At 44.7% G+C, this 20799-nt stretch overlaps 1 protein-coding gene across 1 annotated transcript in view; it reads right to left on the bottom strand.

Moving 5' to 3' along the window:
• Nucleotides 1–1460: 1460 nt before the first annotated feature.
• Nucleotides 1461–20799, bottom strand: part of LOC118100360 (protein ELFN1) — a 100260-nt gene continuing 80921 nt past the window's right edge. The window contains exons 3-7 of the mRNA XM_047338243.1: nucleotides 10981–11653; nucleotides 10733–10886; nucleotides 9390–9556; nucleotides 6320–7615; nucleotides 1461–6276 (exon numbers count right to left, since the gene is read on the bottom strand). Coding sequence (XP_047194199.1) covers nucleotides 5475–6276; nucleotides 6320–7615; nucleotides 9390–9556; nucleotides 10733–10886; nucleotides 10981–11264 — 2703 coding nt within the window. The 5' untranslated portion in view covers nucleotides 11265–11653 and the 3' untranslated portion in view covers nucleotides 1461–5474. The remainder of the gene's footprint in view (nucleotides 6277–6319; nucleotides 7616–9389; nucleotides 9557–10732; nucleotides 10887–10980; nucleotides 11654–20799) is intronic.

The raw sequence follows: 20799 nt of genomic DNA, 5'->3' as shown, positions 1-20799 counted from the left end.
TTCAAAATCCACGTGGAAGCTTTTGTTTGTTGTCGGAGAAGTAGGTTGAATCGACAAACACTGGAAACTTCCTCGGATTAAAAAAATAAGGAGACGGGGAATAATGATCTTCAATCCGTCTGCCGTTGCTTTTTCTTGGCGCGTTAAACGCCGAGTTCCAGAATGCGTCTTGACCGGCTCTGAGCAGAGATCCTCGCTCTCCAGACACTCCTCATTAGATGGTTCACTTGGTCCATACACTCGCTGCTGTTAATTAAAACCCAGCAAAGTAAGCATCCTAATTAATTTCACCAAGGACACGCTCCAAATAGGGCCTTTCATTCTCAGTGCCAATTCAACATGGCGCTATATCTCTTTTCCCCCCGATGGATTTCAAGTCTTCCTTGAAGCAGTGTTTTTGACTGAGGGTGTCTTGGAGTTAGTCAGTGTCCATGTTCATCCAAGTTTTCCTGGAGCTCATTTGGCCCACATTTACATTCACTGTGATTTTTGTTTGCACTGAGCAGCCGTGTTTGCCAAAAGTATTTTTCTTCTGACAGGAGTTGTGTAATTTATTTAACAGGATTATATTTAACTACGAGCCAAAAACAGTTCGCAAATATCAGCCGGTCATGGATTAATCAATTTGAATATTTAATTATCGTCGTCTCCTCATGTTGTTGTGTGATGCAGTAAAAGTACAAATTAGCTCAGAGTTGTGTGTAGTTTTACATTCTGAACTGTGCAGGGTCACATTGTAGGAAACTAACTTCTGTGTCCCGTCAGCATCTGATCAATCTTTCACTTAAAAACTAATTATCTTCATTACCTCTGCTGGTATTTTGCTTTTCAGTCAATTAGGTGTAATTTGTTGGCCATTTGAGATTCGATACAGGTGTTCAGCTCCACTGCATTATTATCCCCTCTTGCTTTTATCGTTATGATGAAATACTGTAAGTGCAGCGTTGTCTCTTGGCTCGTTCATTACTGTTGAAGTTTCTGGATGTTTTAGTGGCACGTTGGTCCCTTTGTTTAATTTTTCCGATAACCTGCTACAGTTCGTATCTTCCGCTGCGTCCCAGAATGCAAAGCGCAGCTGGCAGGCGGATCTGATCAGGTCGGTCAACATCATAGACTGTACACAAAGATGGACGGCGTGAGAGCTGCCCAAAAGTAAAGCCAAAGTGTCTTGATCGCCACCTGGTGGCTGGCTGCAGTATAGGTTAAAAAATCCTGCTTCCTCCATGTTAGTGGATTGGACATGGACCAAACTAAAAAGTCAAAGTAAACAGATACATTTTCCTCAAAGATGGTTTCTGTCATTTTAGGTAGTTCCTATCAAACTGATATTCAAGTGTTCAAAAGTTTGGATTTAGTTAGTTATTTGATGATATGAAAACAGGTTGAAACGTCATGATTAACAGCTGAGACTGTAGCGTGTTGTATCTTCTGGGATGTTTTAGCTTCATTTCTGGACGAAGTGGAGACACATGGTCCGTCTTTATTTACAGTCTACGGTCCACAGCCGCCTTAACAAATCGCATCAAAGGGGAAACAAACCAGAGTTGATTCAACCAGATGAAAAAGCACAGAGGTGGAAACACCCTCAAAGACGGACCACTGGAAGTAAGAATGTTTGTTTTCTGATTCGGATAAAATAACATATATTCCATGGGTTGTATTACGAGAGCTGCTTACATTTGTGTCACCTACATCATTCTTTAACTCCTTCTATTATGAAGTGTCAAACCATGGAGGGTTCATATTTTTTGAAACTTTTGTAAAGCCTGGAAATGGGAGTTTTACTTCGGTGACATCATCCCAATGTAACGCTGCTGATGTGCAGCGGTGCCGAAAAACCCGGAAGCTAGAAAACATTTTGTCTCACGCGCCAGGCGAGCATCTTTCATCAGGGTGCCATCTTTGAGAGCAGTTCCCACCACACATCCATGACTTACTCGAGCAATCAGCCATCGTGGAGAAGTGGAATGAAAGTCCTGAGTGTGTTTGAAGCGTCTGTGATCTCTCCAGGAAAGGAGCCGGTGAAAGAAAGGCTATTTTATTGTGCTCATTTAAATTTTTTGACAGGAAAATAAAGAAAAAGCCTCTGAGAGATCCTATGGCAGAGCGTTCTCTCTCTCACTCCCTCCCCCCTCTTGCTCGCTCACTCCTGAGTCATTCACCAGAAGAATATTACACAAACTCCCATCAAGGATTTCCTTGCAGCATGCTCCATTGTCTGTCTGTTGTCAGAAGGACCTCTATTTATTTCCACTTTCTAGGCATTGTTGTTTCAAAAACACAGTTTCTCCTCATCACGCTTCAGAGAGCAGCGGCGCTGGTCCGGGGTCACGGTCGAGCGAGCGCCTCGACCGCCGGCCTCGTTGTCGCCGGATCCTGGACGAGCTCTGCTACTCTCTGACACGTGATAAATTCAGGCCATTATTGTTCATAAACAGAACAGAGGGGGGGAAAACAAACAAAAAACAGTTTAATACATCGCTACATTGATATTACTGTTACTCAAAGAATGCTCAAGTGAGGCTTAAGAATCAAGCAATTACAAAATTGCAGTCAGGAAAGTATAAGTTAAGAAACGATTTTTTCGATTTTCAAAGCAATGCTAAAGTTAAAAATATTCAAAGAAAATCGAAAACGTTTTTAAGGCTGTTGTTTGGGTTAAAGCCACAATCTGGGAGGTGTGACGTGAAAACAACCACAGCTCAGGAGCGTCCTTCAGGATCTGAGGGGCTTCGCTGCAGAAGCAGAGGAACCACGTCGTAGCTGCTGCTGTGAGAAGGAGGAGAAAATATGATCTGGCCACACAACCAAATGTGCTTTTTGCAGAGCCGCGAACAGCTGTGGTGATTTCACCCGCCCACGATCATGGCTTTAACCGGGGCTAAATAACTTGAGCATTCTCGACTCGTTATAGCAGAGAGAAAAAAAATTATTTTATACAGTGTTTCCATTCACCAATAAACTTGTCAGTTGTTTGCCAGCTCGGTTGTGTCTATTGTGTGTGTGTGTGTAGCTGTCCGTGTCGTTTCAGGGCTGGAGTCAATTCGGTTTCAATTCAGGAAGCGGGGGGTTGCAGTTCAGTCCGTCGAGCGCTTGTAACACCGCAAAGCTCGTGAAAAATTCAAAAATCAGCTGAATTGAAATGTTCTTGACTCCATCCCTCGTCTTTATGGTCTTCGTAGATAAGTCGTCGTAGCACAGTTCTGTAAAGTATAAACAGTATTTTTGCTGTCACATTTCCAGCCTCCAGTGTTTTAGATCCTGCAGATATTGCAGATATACATGTATAGTCTCTTTTTTTTCACCACACTGGCGATACTAATCACATCACTATCACATTTCTTCTATCAGCTGAAAACCTTTGATAAGGCAGAACCCCCCGTTTTTCTATCGCTTCAGTAACTGAATGCAGTGGCAATTTTTTTTTTTTAGGGCTTCAACATTTGGTTCAATTGGTGACACGAACCGGTGCGAGGAAATCCAAATATTCCGTATTCATCCCCGGCTCTGAAACACAAGTGGCCATCTGATGAAGGTTTTTTTTCTGCCAGACAGATGAAGACACTTTGAATACAGCCCATATATCAGGAACAGGAAAAAACCAGCTGCTGAACAGTATTAATTTCTCAGAGAATACATTCATCTGTGTGTGTGGTTGTGTGTGTGCGCGCGAGTACACTTGGATGTTTGTGTATACATGTGCTGAAGTAGCATCTGTATGGGTGACGGTTGATAAACAGCTGGGGCCGGGTCCGGGGCTACGAGGGTCAATTTACTACCACAGTACTTTGGTCTTAGAAATGATTGGAGGAGAGAAGGGAAGCGGTGAACCGATGGAGCCAATGGATCGTTTTTGTGCAAATTCTCGTTCTGTTTGGCAAAACTCGTGTGTATCGATGTGAAGGAGAAGAGGTGTGTAGATTAGTAGTATTTGAAATAATTTTCAAATACTACTTTGTGAGTTATCACGTTGGCACCACAGTGGATCCTGAGGAATCCAGCAAACAAAAAGCAAAAAAGACCTGGGAGAGAAAGAAAGAAACGAATCGTTGATACAACACAGTGGAGCTACAGTGTATCGGGAATGAAGCTGAGAGTTTTAGGTCTTTTTCCTAAGAGTCGTTTTTTGATTTTGAACAGTGCAGATATGTTTCCCCGGCGGGAATTGAAGACATTCATTTAGAGATTAGAATTTGTAGTTCGATTTTTTCAAAATCAAAAACGTACCGTTGTAAGTGAGCAGGTAGGTGACTAACTTGAGATTCTGGTTTCCTGAAAAGTCTGAAAGATTTCAAAACCACGTTGTACAAACAAAACAGTCACCTCTGTTGCAAATATAGAACTTCTCTCTCTCATCTGTACAGCGTTCCCTCTTTAGGAGGATGAGGAGCAGGTGTCGTTGGGGGTTCGCCAAGAGAAAAGACTGCTTTGTTGTTGGCTCGGCGGCGAGCACATTCCTCTTGGTAAGAAAAGAAGAAAAGGGTCTCGTCCGTCAAACTCTGTCTCTGTTGCTGCGCACTTCTCAGCTGAGAACGTCCCGAACAGTCAAAACACAGTCACATGACGGAGCCATGCCATATTCAAACAAGAGAATATTAATGACGAGGATCATAGGAATAATAATAAGACCAGTAATGATAATAAGAATAATTAATAGTAATAACAACATATCGTTCTAGGTTTTTTAAATTCACTCTATAAAAACAGGGGTGAGGAGACGTTGGTACACAGTAGGGCTCGACTCTCCCCTTGGTTGATTTGGCACATTATACTCACTCCCTGGTGAGAGCTACCTACTCGTTCTCAGCACAGTTGAGTGTTTCTGTTGCCCGGCGACCCATCCAGCATTTCTTATTTTTAATGTTCAAAATATCGCAAATCACGGGCAAAACCTTTCAAAAACGTCTGCTTCCGCCGTCGTATCGCAGGACGCGACACAAAAACAAGCTCCCTGGCAACGCAAAGCGGTGAGCGACAAGCGGACGTCGTGAGGATTGTTGAGGTCGATCTGCCGCGGTCAGGATTGATGGACGTCGCTTTCAAGGCGGATCGAAAGCGTAGCTGTTCGGGACGGGTTGCCCGGCAACATTTAAGCTTTCTGTTCTTAATTGATTCTTTTTTTAAATTTTTTCTTCGATCAAAACTTAGTAGAAATTAGCTACATCGGTCTGAGCTATAATTTTCATTACATTACAAAAAGTAACTCAGTCTCTCTCATAAGTTATGATTTTTCTTGTTCAATATAATATTTTTAGTTTGGTCCTTCATGTTCTCAGACGAAAAGGCTTAGTTTGTGTAAAGTGTGAGCCAGTGTTGTGTGTGTGTGCAGTTTGATTCTGTAGGTCCTGTAAGTTGTGTTTGTGTGTATTTACAGGTCTTTGTTGTATCAGTCTGTGTTTCTGCATCATCATGTTATGGGTGCAGTGTTATGTCTCCATCTTCCAAGTGTTTGGGGTCTCCAGGGGGGGGGGGGATCAGGCCTTCTGCTGGGCGGACACGCCCTTCCAGTAGTCCAGTATGTCATGAAGATCCTCATCCTTGGCAAACTGAACCTTCCGCCTCAGCGCATGTCCCGCTGCCACGTATCCCTCGTCCTCCATGGACGCCTGCCGGTGCCTCTTACGGTGCAGTTTGAACCTCTCCCACAAGCCCAGGGTCGGGGTGCACAGGAGCCCTTCCTCCTCCTCATCTTCCTCGGGGCTGGAGCAGTAGCTGAGGTTGTGGTACTGGGGTGAGAGCGGGTAGTGAGGCGAGAGCTGGGAGTAGACAAGCTCGCGCTGCTTGGCCTGCCTGCTGAGGGTGAGGGGGTCTAACACGGAGGGCTTACGGCCCCCGGGGTGATGGTGGAGCTCCTGCATAATCTGAGGGTGGTGCTGCAGCTCCTGCAGGTGCTGCTGGGAGCCGGGGTAGGAGTGGCGGTGTTCATTGTACTGGCGGATTCTCTGGGCTTCTGCTCGAAGGATAGCTGCTGCCGGGTTGACTGTGCGGATGGCTTCTCCTCCCCCGCCTCCCCTTTCTCCTCTCTCTCCCGGTGAGGTCCTCTCGATGTAGCGGGTCTCTGATGAGTGGTAACCTCCCTCTGAGCGGTAGGAGCGAGGGCTGCGGGCGGAGCCAGGGGACGAGGAGGTGCTGGGTCTCTTGGAGGTCGGAGGACCCTCCATGCTGTGGTGTCGCTGCAAAGAATGATGGTAGCTTCTCCCCCTATCTTCTCTTCCTCCTCTCCCACCTTTATACACGGGGGAGAGGAACTCACCGCCTCTTTCTCCTCTCTCTCCTCTCTCTCCTCTCTCTCCTCTCTCTCCTCTGTCCTCTCTCTCCTTGCTCAGAGAGAAGCACCAGCTGCGGCTCTGCGGTTGAAACAGCTCCTCCACCTGCAGAAGAGGGGGATTTCATCCCCTGCTGAAAGGAGGTCGACTCCGATTTGAGAGCATCTATACAGTTGTTGATGATCTGGTTAACTTTATCAACTTCTTTAGCGATGGTGGAGATCTCTGCGACCGAGCCCTGGGGATTTGCTTGCGGCGACATCTCCCTCTCTCTCTCTCGTTCTCGCTCCCTCTCGATGCCGGATCCTCTGACCTCCATGTAGTTGAGTTTTGCAGGCTTGTGCGCTGGTGTTTCTATCACCTCCTGCAGCTTGTAGGGATCGATCTCCCCACCCTGAGGCAGGTAGGGCATTCTGGACAGGCTGTCCCCGGCAGCGATCTTCTGGGAAACAGATCCTCCGTTCCCTCCCTCTATATCCCCTTCTCCTCCGTACTTGAGCTCTATCAGCGTCCTCTGGATCCTGCTCATCTTTCGCTCCTTCGCCTCATTGATTCTCCTCTTCCTCAGGCAGTGGACAAGGACGCCGAGAAAGAGCAGCATCCCAAACAAGCAGCCCAAAATAGTCATAATGTAGTGAGTGGCTGACGACTCATTGGCTATCCTCTCAGCCCCCGCCCGGCGGCCCATAGAGATGGTGAGACAGGTGTGGTTGAAGCGCAGAGAGTTCCGTATGGAGGCCACACAGTATGTGTAGTCGGTGTTAGGTTTTAAGTTCTTGAGCTCGATATCTTCTCTTTGATTTTTCAGGTTCTGGATATTCGTGAAGAAGCTGTTGTTGTAGAGCACCAGGATGTACATTTTCCTGTACGGTTGGGGGATCTGAACCGTGATCACAGCACTTGAATGCAGCACCTGCTTCAGCACCATGAGCGGACTGGTGTCAGAAAAGATGGGGTACGTCAAGCTGATGACCTCGTCAGGGGGCGTCCCGGAAGCGCAATCGTCCAAACCGCAGGGAGAGTTCGGATCCGGGGACGGGGTCGTGGAATCGAACGCGCTGTTGGGATAGAAAGGTGTCACGCTACTTCCGTCGTCCGTGCACACAGTGCTGAGCACGTGCAGAGCGGTGCGCTGGGTGGGCATGCGGGGGTTCTGACTCAGGAGGGTGAAGCCGGAGATGCCCACGGGGGAGTCGCACACCATCCGCTCACTGGTCCGGTTGGGGAAGGCGGAGAGCCAGTGCAGGAATCCCAGCAGCTCACAGGAGCAGTTGAAGGGGTTGGTGTAGAGTTCGCAGGTCGTCAGCTTCGAGAGTCCAGAGAACAAGCTGCTGTCCAACACCTGAATCCTGAGGAGGACACAGAAAGACATCAGGGATGCAAAGAGGGAGATTCACCTTCAGATGACACTCGGTCGTTTTAAATAGTTCTGCTAAGTTTTAACTTCGTATTTTTGGTCTTACTCTATTTTTTAAAGACCCGAAATTGAAATGATCCTTCATCCTTGACAAAAAAATGTACCCACAATGCAGTTTGGCTGAGTATAGGTCATGAAACCTGCCTCCTCCATGTCAGTAGATGGTACATAGAGCAAAGTAATAAGTCAAATAATATTTTCTCAAAGATTTCCATGGTCATTTTAGCCATTAGGCCATAAAAATGGTTTGAAACGTCACAGTTGACAACTGAGTCTGACTCCTGATTGGTTGATTGCTTCTATTGACGGTGCTGCGCTCCTGTGGCTCCACGGAGACACGTCGTCCAATATTTATATACGATCTATGGTTCATGCAGAGATTCAGGTGTATTGAGCCAACACCAGCTAACGTAGCCTCGAGCAGAGATGAAGAGCAGACTACGTGTCCCCGGATTTAAGAGAGTAATTTAAAAACGGTCAGATGACATCACTTCAGGTGATTCTTCAGACTCCAGGCAGCTGCAGCCACAAAAAGGATTAAACGACCTTTGTCACATATATAGCGGTACTCTCCGAGACCTGTAAATAGAATTAGGTGTGTAGAGTTTCAGAAGCTCCTCCGTCTTCTTAGACTTCAGTTTAAGGCGTGAACCATCTCCCAGAATACTTCTTAACAAGCCCCAGACAACAGTTAAACTTGTTCCATTCGGGCTGTTACTTCAACATTTAGGTGAATGATCGATACCAATTACGCCGCCAATAGTAAGAACAAGACCGTTATTCCCACAGAGGAACAGTGCGGGTGTCAACTTAAATTGAAACAGTGCTTTGTTGCAGCGTTGCATCATGATGCACTGAGAGGAGAGTTAGTGTCTCCACATCCTCTGCACTGAGCGTAAGTCTGCCCAACAGTCAGGGAATCCACAAACAGGACTTGGTCTCTGATTTTGTTTTAACGACATGAAGACATTTAAAATTACTGTTTTTGGAAAGTTTCATATTGCTTTCCAACAAGTGCAGCTCGGTTTGCATCATTAACCAGTGAAACCCAGAAAGCCTGACCATGAATAACCTTTACGTGCATTGGATTCCTCTCAGCATCACGTCACAACTAAACAGTTTTAGGGTTAAATCACTGCAGTGACTTTAATCAATCAATTATTGAAGTGTTTGGTCATTGTCAGCAAAAAATCATTAAAGTTTCCCAGAGCTTAGAGCAGCATTTTTTAATAAAGATAAAAGAAAAGCAGCACATCCCCAGAGTTATGGGGATTTATCAAGTGCACGTTTTTACCTCCACTAAGGACGACTTGTTGGTTTGTTTGTTTCTAAGCAAAAATATGAAAAAACCACAGGACAGAGAGAAGTCGAATAGGTCAGGGAAAAATTATTTAACATTTGGCGTAGATGTGGATCCAGTGTTGTTTATTTTAACACTGTGAGATTTTCAAGATTTCCGTTGATTAATCCAAATCAGACATGTTTATGGAACTGATATTTATGAGTCTATGCAACGGGACCATTGGGTTTTGGCAGAGGTGTGAGCACCACTGCTTTATAAGTGACTTCACCAGGTAGTTGACTTAAAATCAATTAACTTTCATTCATCCAATCAACTATTCATTCCAGCAGCACCTCTCTCTCTCTCTCTCTCTCTCTCTCTCTCTCTGTCTCTCTCTCTCTCACCAGATGCACATGGACAATACCTGTTCATGGAGAGATCTATGTTCTCTATGTTGGGACACTCCCAGAAGGTGTTGGGTGTAACAGCCTCGATGAGGTTGGCTTGCAGGTAGAGATACTGCAGCTTGCCGAGGCCTCGGAGCATCCCCTCTGTCAAGTTCCTCAGCTTGTTAAAGCCCATCTGGAGAACCTGGGGACACCAAGACAAGTGGGATTATTCTAATCTCCGAAGAGCCGGCCGGCGCCAGGCACCGCTCACTACAAGCTGGAAACAGACCGAACAAACAGACGATGGTGGAGAACAATTCGTGTTTCACATGGTGATCTAAGCCTCTGTGCTGTTCCGAATTCACTCCGATCTTTTTTTTTTTGTTTGTTTGTGTTTTACCTCCCGGCACGGCTCCAGCAGCTGGGGGTAGTTGTGTAAGCGTGCCAGCTCATTACGGACGTGTTGAGCTAAGTTTGGTGAAGCACTTTCGCCTGAATGTTTGTGGGATCCAAAAGGAGCAGGTGTGTCTGTGTTCATCTGCCTGATTAGATGCTTTACTCCACTAATACTGATTATCTGGTGCAGATATTATAAATGTAAAATGTTGTCCAAACACAAGCTGCATTTTTATTCACATATTATATAACAATGATACAAATTATATTTAACATTTGTAAATAACTAAAATTCCTGCCTGGCATTTGGTGCTTATCTACGTGACGACTTACACTGAGCTTTAATACACAGCGTTAATTATATATTATGTAATTGGATCATTCGCCCGCTGATGCAACAAGGTGTAATGAGCGGTTTGATGTTGCAGATGCTTAAAAAAAAAAAAGATCAAGCCAATTATAACTTTCTATACTTTCAGGGATTTTCATTCTGTTTCATGCTGATTGTTTTTCTGGTTGATTGATGGAGTTTTGGGGCGGGGGGGGGAACTAGGGTCCTGGGGCCGGCTGCAGGGGGCGGTAGGGAGACGTCAGAAACTGGGGGAGATCTTTGAAGACGAGCTGTGAGATCAGGTCCCGACGTTTTCCACATTTGTGTCATGTGTTTCTGTCTTGATCTTGAAATGAGTGAAATGTTGATCTCCCCGAGTGTCGCAGAGTTAAAGATTATAGAGTGGAGTGCTCAGGAGTTCTGTGGTGCGCCCTCTATTGGAATCCTGCAGTAACACGGGTAGTACCGAAGCAAGTATGTGAAAAATAAAAAAATGTATTTCCCTCTAAACTGTAATGAAGAAGAAATATAGTTAAATAGTTTTAAAAAAGCCAAACAAACCTCAATGCAGAATGTTAATGTATTGAATGCATCAACATGAATGTGCATTTATCTGGATGTCTAGTACATGCAGGTCATGTAATGTCTCACCTGCAGGTTGAATTGTGCTGAGAACGCTCCGTCCTCCACGTAGCTGATGTCGTTCTTGGTGAGGTTCAGGTAGGTGAGGTTGCCGAAGCGACTGAGCGAAGAGTAGTGGACCGACCGTATCTTGTTCTCGTTCAGCCTCAGATCCACGATGGTGCTGTGGAGACACGTGAAGGCTGAAGACGTTCGGCAAAGAGGCGAAACATTGTGTTGGAAAAAAAGAAAAGCCCTGAGTGTATAGCTTCTCTTACCTGTTAATGTGGGAGGGGATGGCCTCGTAGGGCGGCTGGTTCATGCTGCAGATCGCCAGCCACACGAAGCCCTTCTCCCCCTCGATGAGCCAACAGTCGGCTGTAACCATCGGCAACCGCATTATTGACAGCAGGGTGAGCCAACAGAGGAAGGAGCTGGCCCTGGACAGGACCACCGACGACGAACCTCCAGTCACGTGATGCCTCTGCCGTCCTATCCTCTGCGCCATTTGGGATTTCGTCGCTATATCCATTGGAGAAATCCGTGAGGAGCTGCTCGCCATCTAACATTTATCCATGCGGGCGGCCGCCATTTAAAAGGGAACGAGGAATATCTCAGTGAATGTTGATTTTCTTTTTTTGCCCGGTCACAGCATCGTAAATGTTCTCCTGAATTCTCCAATGTTCTGACAGACGCTGAGGGTTTACATAGGATGAAATACAGGAATGGGATGTTTCACTTCATTGGCAGTATCTGCTCCTGGGTAAACTCTATCAATTCTTTAAGTACGGGGTCACATCTGATTTGTTAGGTATAAACTGGCAAGTGGACGACGTCCTGGTGCCAGACTGGGTGGTGCTCATGTCGCCTGTGGCCATCTGCATCTCTGATTGGACGGGCCCCTCTTCTCTTTCTTCCTCATTGCTCACTGGTCGGTGTGAGAACTCGTCCCTGGAGGCAGAGAGAGAGAGAGACAGGAGGAGGGAGTTAGGAAACAATCGCTGATAAAACACAGTGGCTTACGTGGTGAGACGCCAACAAACACAGCTCCGAGCATGAGGAGCGAGAGGTAGTTGTTCTTATGTAACAGTCTGGCATGCATGCACTCCTCCACACGCACGCAAATTAACACATGCACACACACATCTCCCTCTTGACAAGTCCATTTAGTGCACACATGGGTGTGGGTACACAACAAGCACCTGCAGACCTAAACAACACACACAGCTTGTTGCTACACACACAGATTCACGTTTTCTGCCACACTATTAGCCTCGGGGGCCTTAATAGGCCTGGGCTAAGAATGTCCATGGCTCTGATACTGTATCTAATTAATTAATCTGCTCTAAATAAAACACTTCCTGCAGAAAAACAAAACAAAAAACAGCAGATTTCTGATAGAACAGGACAGACAGAGGGATGCGGGGGAAAGAAAGAGCTGGGAGGGTGAAGGAGGAGGAAAACGTGGGGGTAAGAGAGTGGCGAGGAAAGATGTTTAGGGGGGAGGGTCGGGAGATGGCGGGATGGAGGTGGTGAGGGAGGCAGAGGATGAGGAGGCGAGGAGAGAGAAAGAGGCAACGATTCTGTGAGAAAAAGAGGAGGCTGGGAGGAGAGAGGGAGATGAGAAGTGCCTCTCTGTCTGGGGAATGTGCTGGAATAGTGGCTCTCTCTTCTCTTCGAGAGGCTTTCTCTGCGCCGCGAGGGCAACAAACAGGATGTGACGTCACGGGGGGCGAAGGAGGAGGAGTGGGAAGGAGCGAAAGGTCTGGCTTTTCCTCGCGAGCATCACTTGGCTGCTGCGCCCTCCTCATTGATTACAGATGAATAGCGCTGCAGAGAGGTGCTTGTGCGTCGCTTCTCTTTTTGAGAACAGGACAAAGATCCTCAGAACATTTCCGTGTCCTTGTCGAGAGGAAGTGTCGCACTGAAATCTTCTGTAACACCGAAGATCAGTTTTTATCTGTTTGTTCTTTGAAAAAAAGGTGGAAAAGCTGTAGTGAACTGCTTATTTAGCTTCACATCATTTTATTTGCAGGAGATATCAGTGAGGATTTGAAAGATGATTTCCTTCCGTTTGAATCAACCCTCTGTAAAGCTTCAGTTTCATCTCCGCTCTTTATATAAACGTCGCAAATGCCCGGTGGCGTACGCGAGTGTCTGTGGGTGTGTGCACACATGCAGGGGCCTCTCCAGCCAGTCAGCACAATCTATAATTGATGGTGATACTTCCTCCCGCATAGCACGAGACAAACTACCCGGTCAGGCCACCAGAGAAAGGCGAGGGAACTGCTGCCAGCTCCACACAAACAAACAGATGCACACATATGCACAGGATGTCCATTTTGCTGACCGAGGGGTTAAGCTCGGGTAAACAAACTGTTGAGGCCGGAGAGCGTGGGGGGAGTGCGGCGAGGATGCTCAGTGGGCGGCGGGAGACCAAAGGGTTTAGTTAATATGCAGAGATGGACGATTTCCGCCTGACCTCCCTCAGTAGCGAGGTAAGCGGTGTCGGCTGAAGGTTCAGACGCCGGGGCAGGAGAGCAGGGCAGCAGCGAGCAGGGAGCGATGGTTTGCACTTGACCTGCTTTTGTAGTGAATACACTTGTAGTAACGAACGTGATACGCACAGGAGGAACCGTTAAGAGTCTGTCGGCCTCTTTTCCATTTTGCATCATTCATCGCCTTCCCCGACTGCAGTCACACACACACACACACACGCACACACACACACACACACACACACACACACACACACACACACACACACACACACACACACAGACAGAGAAAACAGCTGCTTGGAATATTCCAGCACTCAGCATCATGACCGACTCACTTTCCAGTCATGTCACACTCAAAGATTTATCGAGTACAAAGCGCCATGTGCAGAAAGACGGAGGTGGACTCTGACCTTGCTTTAACTGAAAGGGTTATGACGCCGTGGTTGTGAATATGTTGTGTAGATTTGCACCTTTTCTGATGTATAAGAGGAAATACCCGGAGTATCAGTTTACGGACGTACTCTGATCCAGTCACCTTTGTCACACAATCTGCCAAACAGCAGGGAATCGAACCTCACTACAGGAGTGTGTGTTTTTGCACTAAAGCTGCGGTGGAGGTAAGACATACATTCACAAACATACATATTTATTTTCAAAAGCAGCCAAAGTCGCTGTTAACAAAGCAAAAAACAGAAAGTCTGGTGTAATTTGACTTTATAATCTTAAAACCTACATGACAGGAATCTTCTCACACTCTCATTTATTGTTAATATTGAGCCGGTAGCTTTTCAGAGAGAGAAGAGCGGCAGCAAATGAGGCCGGTTAACAAAACTTTATAATGGACCCAACAAAAAAGAAGGGAGGCTCCCACAACAGAAAAAAAAACATCTTTTATTGTATTTCCGATGTTCGATTCTCCGCTCAGACTTTTCTGTGAAACATCCACAACCATCTCCAGTGTGACTCAGTGGAGTCTGAGCAGAGTCAAGCTTTCAAAATACGATAAACATCTTGTATTCTGTTGAGCAGCGTCAAAGCTTTTCTTTCTACCTTTGCCAAGAATCTGGTGCTTCCACCGAACTGTGCCTTCACCAGTTTGTTTGACTCTTAATAGATTTCAAGTAACACATGAGTTTGAATGCAGCTGCTTCATCCTGATGCTCAGAGGATCAATCAGAGGCTTTTTAGATCATATACAGACATGATGCGAAACTTCAAGTGTTTTTCAAAAACTACGCCTTCAAAAATATCTGCTGCACGTCACAACCCTTAGACCAAGGCTGTTCATTTGTACTTTTGAAAAACTCAGTGACTCTGGTTCATAAAAACTTGGTTTGATATGGTTTTATATTTATTTTCATTACCGTATTTTCATAGTTTCGTTCATCACCATCTAATAATTCAAGAAATCGCTATCTATCTATCTATCTATCTATCTATCTATCTATCTATCTATCTATCTATCTATCTATCTGCAACAATACAGGCAGGTTTACTGTGTGTATTACTGACAGCTTTATTCTATACTAAGAATAATTGCTATTTAATCTGCTTAATTTGGAGAATTAGCTAAAAAATTATCCCACAGGGAAATTAGATCAAACTTTACAGATCTCGATATTTCAGCTGAACCAGGAAGTTGCTTGAACAGATAGGGTTTTAATTAACCCTACGTCGAACCCTAACCCCCAACTTGTATGATCTTCCCAGATGTTATCAATTCATTTTAAGTGTTAAATGTTGTAATGAACTGGAATAATTTGTTCATCAACACAGAGATAGTTTTTTGTCCCTGTATTGTGATAAATACACACACACACACACACACACACACACACACACACACACACACACACACACACACACACACACACACACACACACACACACACACACACACCCGTTACAACACTGTCCCCATTCCCTCCAGGGTGTGAGTGATGAACAGCACTTAGCTGTTTCTGAGTGTGACAGAAACATGAGCACATTAATAACAGGCACACATTGTTATATGCACATACATGCAGAACCAGACACACACACACACACACACACACACACACACACACACACACACACACACACACACACACAACACACAGACATGATTACTACCATTACTCCTGTTCCAAACCAGTGTGCAAAAGTAGCAGCTCCCATTAAAGAAGCGAGGAGCCATGTACAGAAGAATGATGATGAAGGTGAAGAGAAAGCAGGAGGATAAATGGGCCATGGTGCATATATGTACTAGATGTGTGTGTGTGTGTGTGTGTGTGTGTGTGTGTTTGTGTACAATGCATTGTTTCTGCATCTAGAGTAAATGTATATCCATGAATTATTCCCTGGGAAATCTGGGAAAATGTTAAAAAACCATTTCAAAATATTAAAAAAACGAAAGTGACATTGTAAACATGTAACGCAACGCTTTGTAAAAATGTGGAGTAAAAAGTACCTGAAAATAAATCTAGTTAAATACAGATACATGAAAATGTAAATGTACTTCGTTACGTCCAATCACAGCAAACAAACCAACAGGGAAGACAACACAAAGTAATAATGAGGTAATGATGAAAATAAAATAAACTTTACCGTCCAACACTAAACCAGGATGATGTGATCGTTTATGATGTATTAGAACACAGGTATATATTATCTGTTATTTGTTTGTAGTTATAATAAAATTATATACCTCATTTCGAACTGCTTAAGTTTTTAGTTTCATCCGATAGTCACTCACTGTATTTACATTCTCTCCACAGTAGTTTTCATTGGGGGTTTTAAAGTCTTTGATTCACTCGCTAAATTCAAACACAAGCAATGAAGCTTGTATCTGATCCACTGTTTACTGTTCAGCTTCTGTGCACGGTGTGTGTATGCATGGTGTGTGTGCACGGTGTGTCTGTGCACGGTGTGTGTGCATGGTGTGTGTGTGCACGGAGGTGTATTACAGCTGATGCTTCACTTTAAAACATTCAACAGTTTTTATTGTGACACATATTTGCAGGAAAATGCGACGTCATCAGAGTTCACGGAGCGAAACCGCGACTGTTCCTCCAAACTGCTCCTGCAGAACAAGACGTCGTCATCTTCCACTTCTTTTTCTTTCTCAGTTTTTAAATATTGCAGTGACGGGAAACAAAGGGGAGCAGCTACACTGAGCTGCAGCTTGAAGAGTTTGAGGAGTCGAGCTGCTCTCCTCCAGCTCCTCAGCCAGACGGTGAATTCTCTCTCACTGTGCCCTGCTGTTATGTGGAAAATTACTCGGGTCACACGCAGCATGGAATCAGATCGCGATTGCAATTATTTTTGACTGACATCTTTATTACAATAACATTTCTCATTTGGCGGCACTAGAACATTTCTCTCTCTCTATTGTTTTGACTTGTATTTGCTGAAAACTGTAATCATCAAAAAATATGTATTTATCTGCCATGATTACGCCCCGTGGGTTGTGTTCTCCAGAGCTTCTGGGTTGATAACGTTTCTACTGCTGGTAGATACTGAACTTGGTGTATTTTCACTGCAGTTCCAGCAGACTGTTTATCAGCTGCAGGACCGATACGGCTGCTCATTGATTTTTTTACTGACTTGATCACCACCTGCACGTTAGCTACTGTGAGATGTGATATAAAAACCACAGGGTAACAGACAGGGTTCCATATTGATGCTAATCTCCAGATCTAATTTTGAGTTTAATTCACAAAAATCCATATTCAATTACTTTTGTTATTTTGAATTTAATTTGAATCTTGATGGTTCTGTTAAATCAGATAAATACCAATGTTGTTCGTAGGACTGTTTAACATAATGATATAAAACTTGTGATTGTGTCATATTGTGTGTGCTCTATCCTTTATTATTGCTTTTTAAGACGTTTTTGTTGTTGTAATTCTGGTATATTGTGTGTCAGTCACGTGTGAGAAACGTCATCATATGCTCTTACTCTATGAGTTGGGTGTTTTTCAACATTCTTCTGGATTTCTCAGAGAATAAGTTCTGGATCTAGATGAAATTAAAAAATCTGACATGTTTACAAGACTGATAAATATGAATTGTGTGCAATTTGATGCAAATCTGAATAAAGATCTGGATCCAGTGAACTTATGTGAGTATTAAGACTTATTTCTAAATCCATTCTCTGTAGATTGAGCTGGAACTGTCCTGATGTTCTGTTTGTAAATGAGATGCTCACCTCAATGCATTCCCATGTGAAAACAAAGGTTGAATGAAAGAACAAACTATCACATCAGTGTCTACGTCATTAGGCAGCTCATGGAGCCAGTTATCATTCCTCACCATCATTTCAACAAAGCTGAATTTCACACAGAACTAAATGAAGCACTTAAAGTTGAGGTTTACTGCGAAAAACACAAACTCAAAGATCAGTCCTAGGGTTATACAAGTCAGGATTAGCATTAATTAACATGCAGAGCACTGCGGTTACTGCTGTAACCTCTGTGTTTCTACAGTCTGGTTTATCACAGGTGCATTGTGGGAGCTGTAACCGTCTGGTCTCCACAGTGTCTCCCTCCAAACGCCACACCGAACAGTGATGCACAATAGCTACAGCATCGTCTGTTTATATTTCCTTACATCAAAGGTGCTCAACATTAATGTTTCATTTCCCGCTCACTGCAAACGTCTTGATTTCGCTGTGGAACCACCCCCGACTGTTGTTCGCGGCTCCTCTTAAAGCTCCGTGTTGATTTATAAGCCTATTTTTGGGAATCGCTCCCAAATAATTTAGGTATTTATGTAACACAGAAACACGGACGTTTGGTAGTTTACGGTTTCTCTCTTTGTTGCCTGCAGCCCTGACAGAGACGTGCGAGGCGCTTGTTATGATGCTTTGAGTTCATCGTGTAAATTTCTCTGCTTAGAGGCTGAATTCACAAGCTCATTTCTCTGCCGGAGTTCAAAGGCTTTCGTTGGAGCTGTTTGAGTTGAATCCACGGGACTTGTCATTGCTCGGGAATAACATGGGTCTTTCTTTTCTACTTCTCTGCTCTGTCCCTCAGTCTGTCTTTCTATCGTTCCGCCCTTGGAGCCTTCTCTGTATTAGTCATCGAAAACTTCATCTGTAGTTCTGCGGCCTTGTTGGCGTGATTCTCCCTCGCAGAGTTCACACCTCAGAAGGTTTATTAAATGTAGATTTAAAATCAGTAAAAGACGGCGAACACCTTCCGCCCCTGTTTTCACCGTGAGGCTGAATGATCCCTGTGGACGAGCTTGTGAAGAAGAATTAATCTTTGCTCGGTGTCTTGGGGACGTCACATCACAGCGTATTCCACAGTCTGTGCTGGAATAGAACTACTTGTGTGTGTGTGTGTGTGTGCACCACGCAAAACACACACTTTACAAGGCGCAAACGACACATGAGATTTGTGCGATCGATGAGTGAGCCATTTGGATTACATTAGATTACGCGGCAAAACGAAGTGAGGTGGCAAAGAGGAAAAAGAGAGAGAGAGAGAGAGTATGAAGGAGAGATCAAAAAGCAGCTCGCTCCGAGGCAAGTTCAACTACACAAGAGACACGGGACAAGTGTGTGTGTGTGTGTGTGTGTTTGTGTGTCAACACAATTCAAAGACTTCCATAAGGACGTCATTTGTTTCCCATCCTCATCACCCAACCCCCTTGTCTTTTATCAGAGTGATTGACTTACAGAACACACATCACACATCCCTGATGGCCCGTCTCCGCCTTGGGGGCTTTAAAAGAGGGGGCTGATGGGTAGTGGCGATGGAGTGAGGGGTGGGGTGGGGCGGGGGTGGGGGGACGTGGCGGTTGAGCTGACGTCCACACCCGGGCGTGATGGACGTTTCTATAAGAGATATGGAAACACGGAGCGTGACGGACATTTCTATGATAGAAATATTCCACTGCCTGCTACCCGGCCTGTGGCGTTGACAGAAAAGGGGGGAGACGTGCACCGCTGTGTCGAATGGGAGAGCTACTGGGACGCAGTGGGAGAAAATATCAACACTATTGATACACGATCTTTTTACTTTCTCTCATCCCAGCACAATGTTTGCGTGTCATCCGTCTCTGTCTGCTTCTCGGCAGCGGAGCCTCCCTGTCTGTCCATCTCCCCCCCCTTTGTCTTCACAGTGTTGGGGTTATGGCAGAATTACAGGCTCTGCTGATATACATCTCCATCGGCCCTGCGGTGCTCCCACTTGTCACTCCCCTGCAGAGGGAAGCGAACATGTGAGACGCCGTGGATGATCCTCTGTAGCGCTGCATGGTTACGTAATGTGTTTAGTATTCAGAGAGGAGAGGAGGAGAAGAGGAGGAGGAGGAGAAGGGGGAGGGAGGAGTAAAAAAAGGGAAGCAGAGGTGGAAAGTGTAAGAGCTTCATTAAACTGCATTGAATAAGCAAATCACAGCAAAGGCCTCAGTAGGAAGAAGTGCGAGATTTAATTTAGTTGACAAACAGGTTCAGAGAGTTAAATTTCAATCAGTCTTAAATCGATCTGAGAAAAAATGTATATTAATGATAAAATCTAAATTGTATGATATCCAAGTAAAAGTGGATCATTAAATTTGTCCATTATTAATTCTATTCTGTAGAAAATGTGCAAAACATAAAGGTGTCCACATACTTTTGGCCATCTAGTGTATTTCCTTATTAGATTTTTGTATGATAAATTCAAACTTTTATGTGGTAGCTTTTATTTTGTGTTCCAATTTTCTTTAAATCAACATTTATATTGACCTTATTGTCTTTTATATATCTCCGTTTCATATCGCATTAAAAAAATACTATTCATCACTTAAAGGCAGAATATGTGAACGTGTATCTCTATATTTTTGTTGATGATTTTCTTTCCAGAAATCTTTTTTATCACTTTCTTTGACATTGTGAGATGAGGTGGTTTGTTTTTACACTTTCGTTGATATTTCAGAGAGTAATTCATGGATCTGGATGAAAAGTGTGAACACGTTGGTGCAGATCCTTCCTCCACACTTCCTGTCTGTGTCCAATTATCATACGCAAAATAATTTTACAAAAAGAAAAATACCATCATCACCACTTCTCTAAAAGCTGATACACAAAGTGTGACACACTCTTAGTCCTGACCTGAAAACCACACACACACACAGGTGTCGGAGAGAAATCTCTCTCTCTCTCTCTCCCTCCCTCTCTCTCTCCCTCTCCCTCTCTCTCTCTCTCTCTCTCTCTCTCTCTCTCTCTCTCTCTCTCTCTCTCTCTCTCTCTCTCTCTCCCTCCCTCTCTCTCTCCCTCTCCCTCTCTCTCTCTCTCTCTCTGTCTCTCTCTCTCTCTCTCTCTCTCTCTCTCTCCCTCCCTCTCTCCCTCTCCCTCTCTCTCTCTCTCTCGGAGAAGGCAGTAGGCCAGAGAGGGTTTTAACACGCATAATGGGATTTCACACTCTGCGGTACACACACACATGTACACACTCTCGGACACACACTAATGTTGAAGATAAACATGTCTGAAAGCTTTGTGTGATCCCAGACAAATAAACACACACACTCACACATGCACACTCTCTGATATAAAAGGATTTGTCAGGCTCCCACATTGTACACATGCAAAACTAATGGACTCCAATAACCACACAGGAACGCTGC

This window comes from Hippoglossus stenolepis, chromosome 2 (genome assembly GCF_022539355.2).
Source record: "Hippoglossus stenolepis isolate QCI-W04-F060 chromosome 2, HSTE1.2, whole genome shotgun sequence".
Lineage (NCBI taxonomy): Eukaryota > Metazoa > Chordata > Actinopteri > Pleuronectiformes > Pleuronectidae > Hippoglossus > Hippoglossus stenolepis.
The sequence above is the reverse complement of the archived record's forward strand: the minus strand, read 5'-3'. Positions and strand labels throughout refer to the sequence as shown.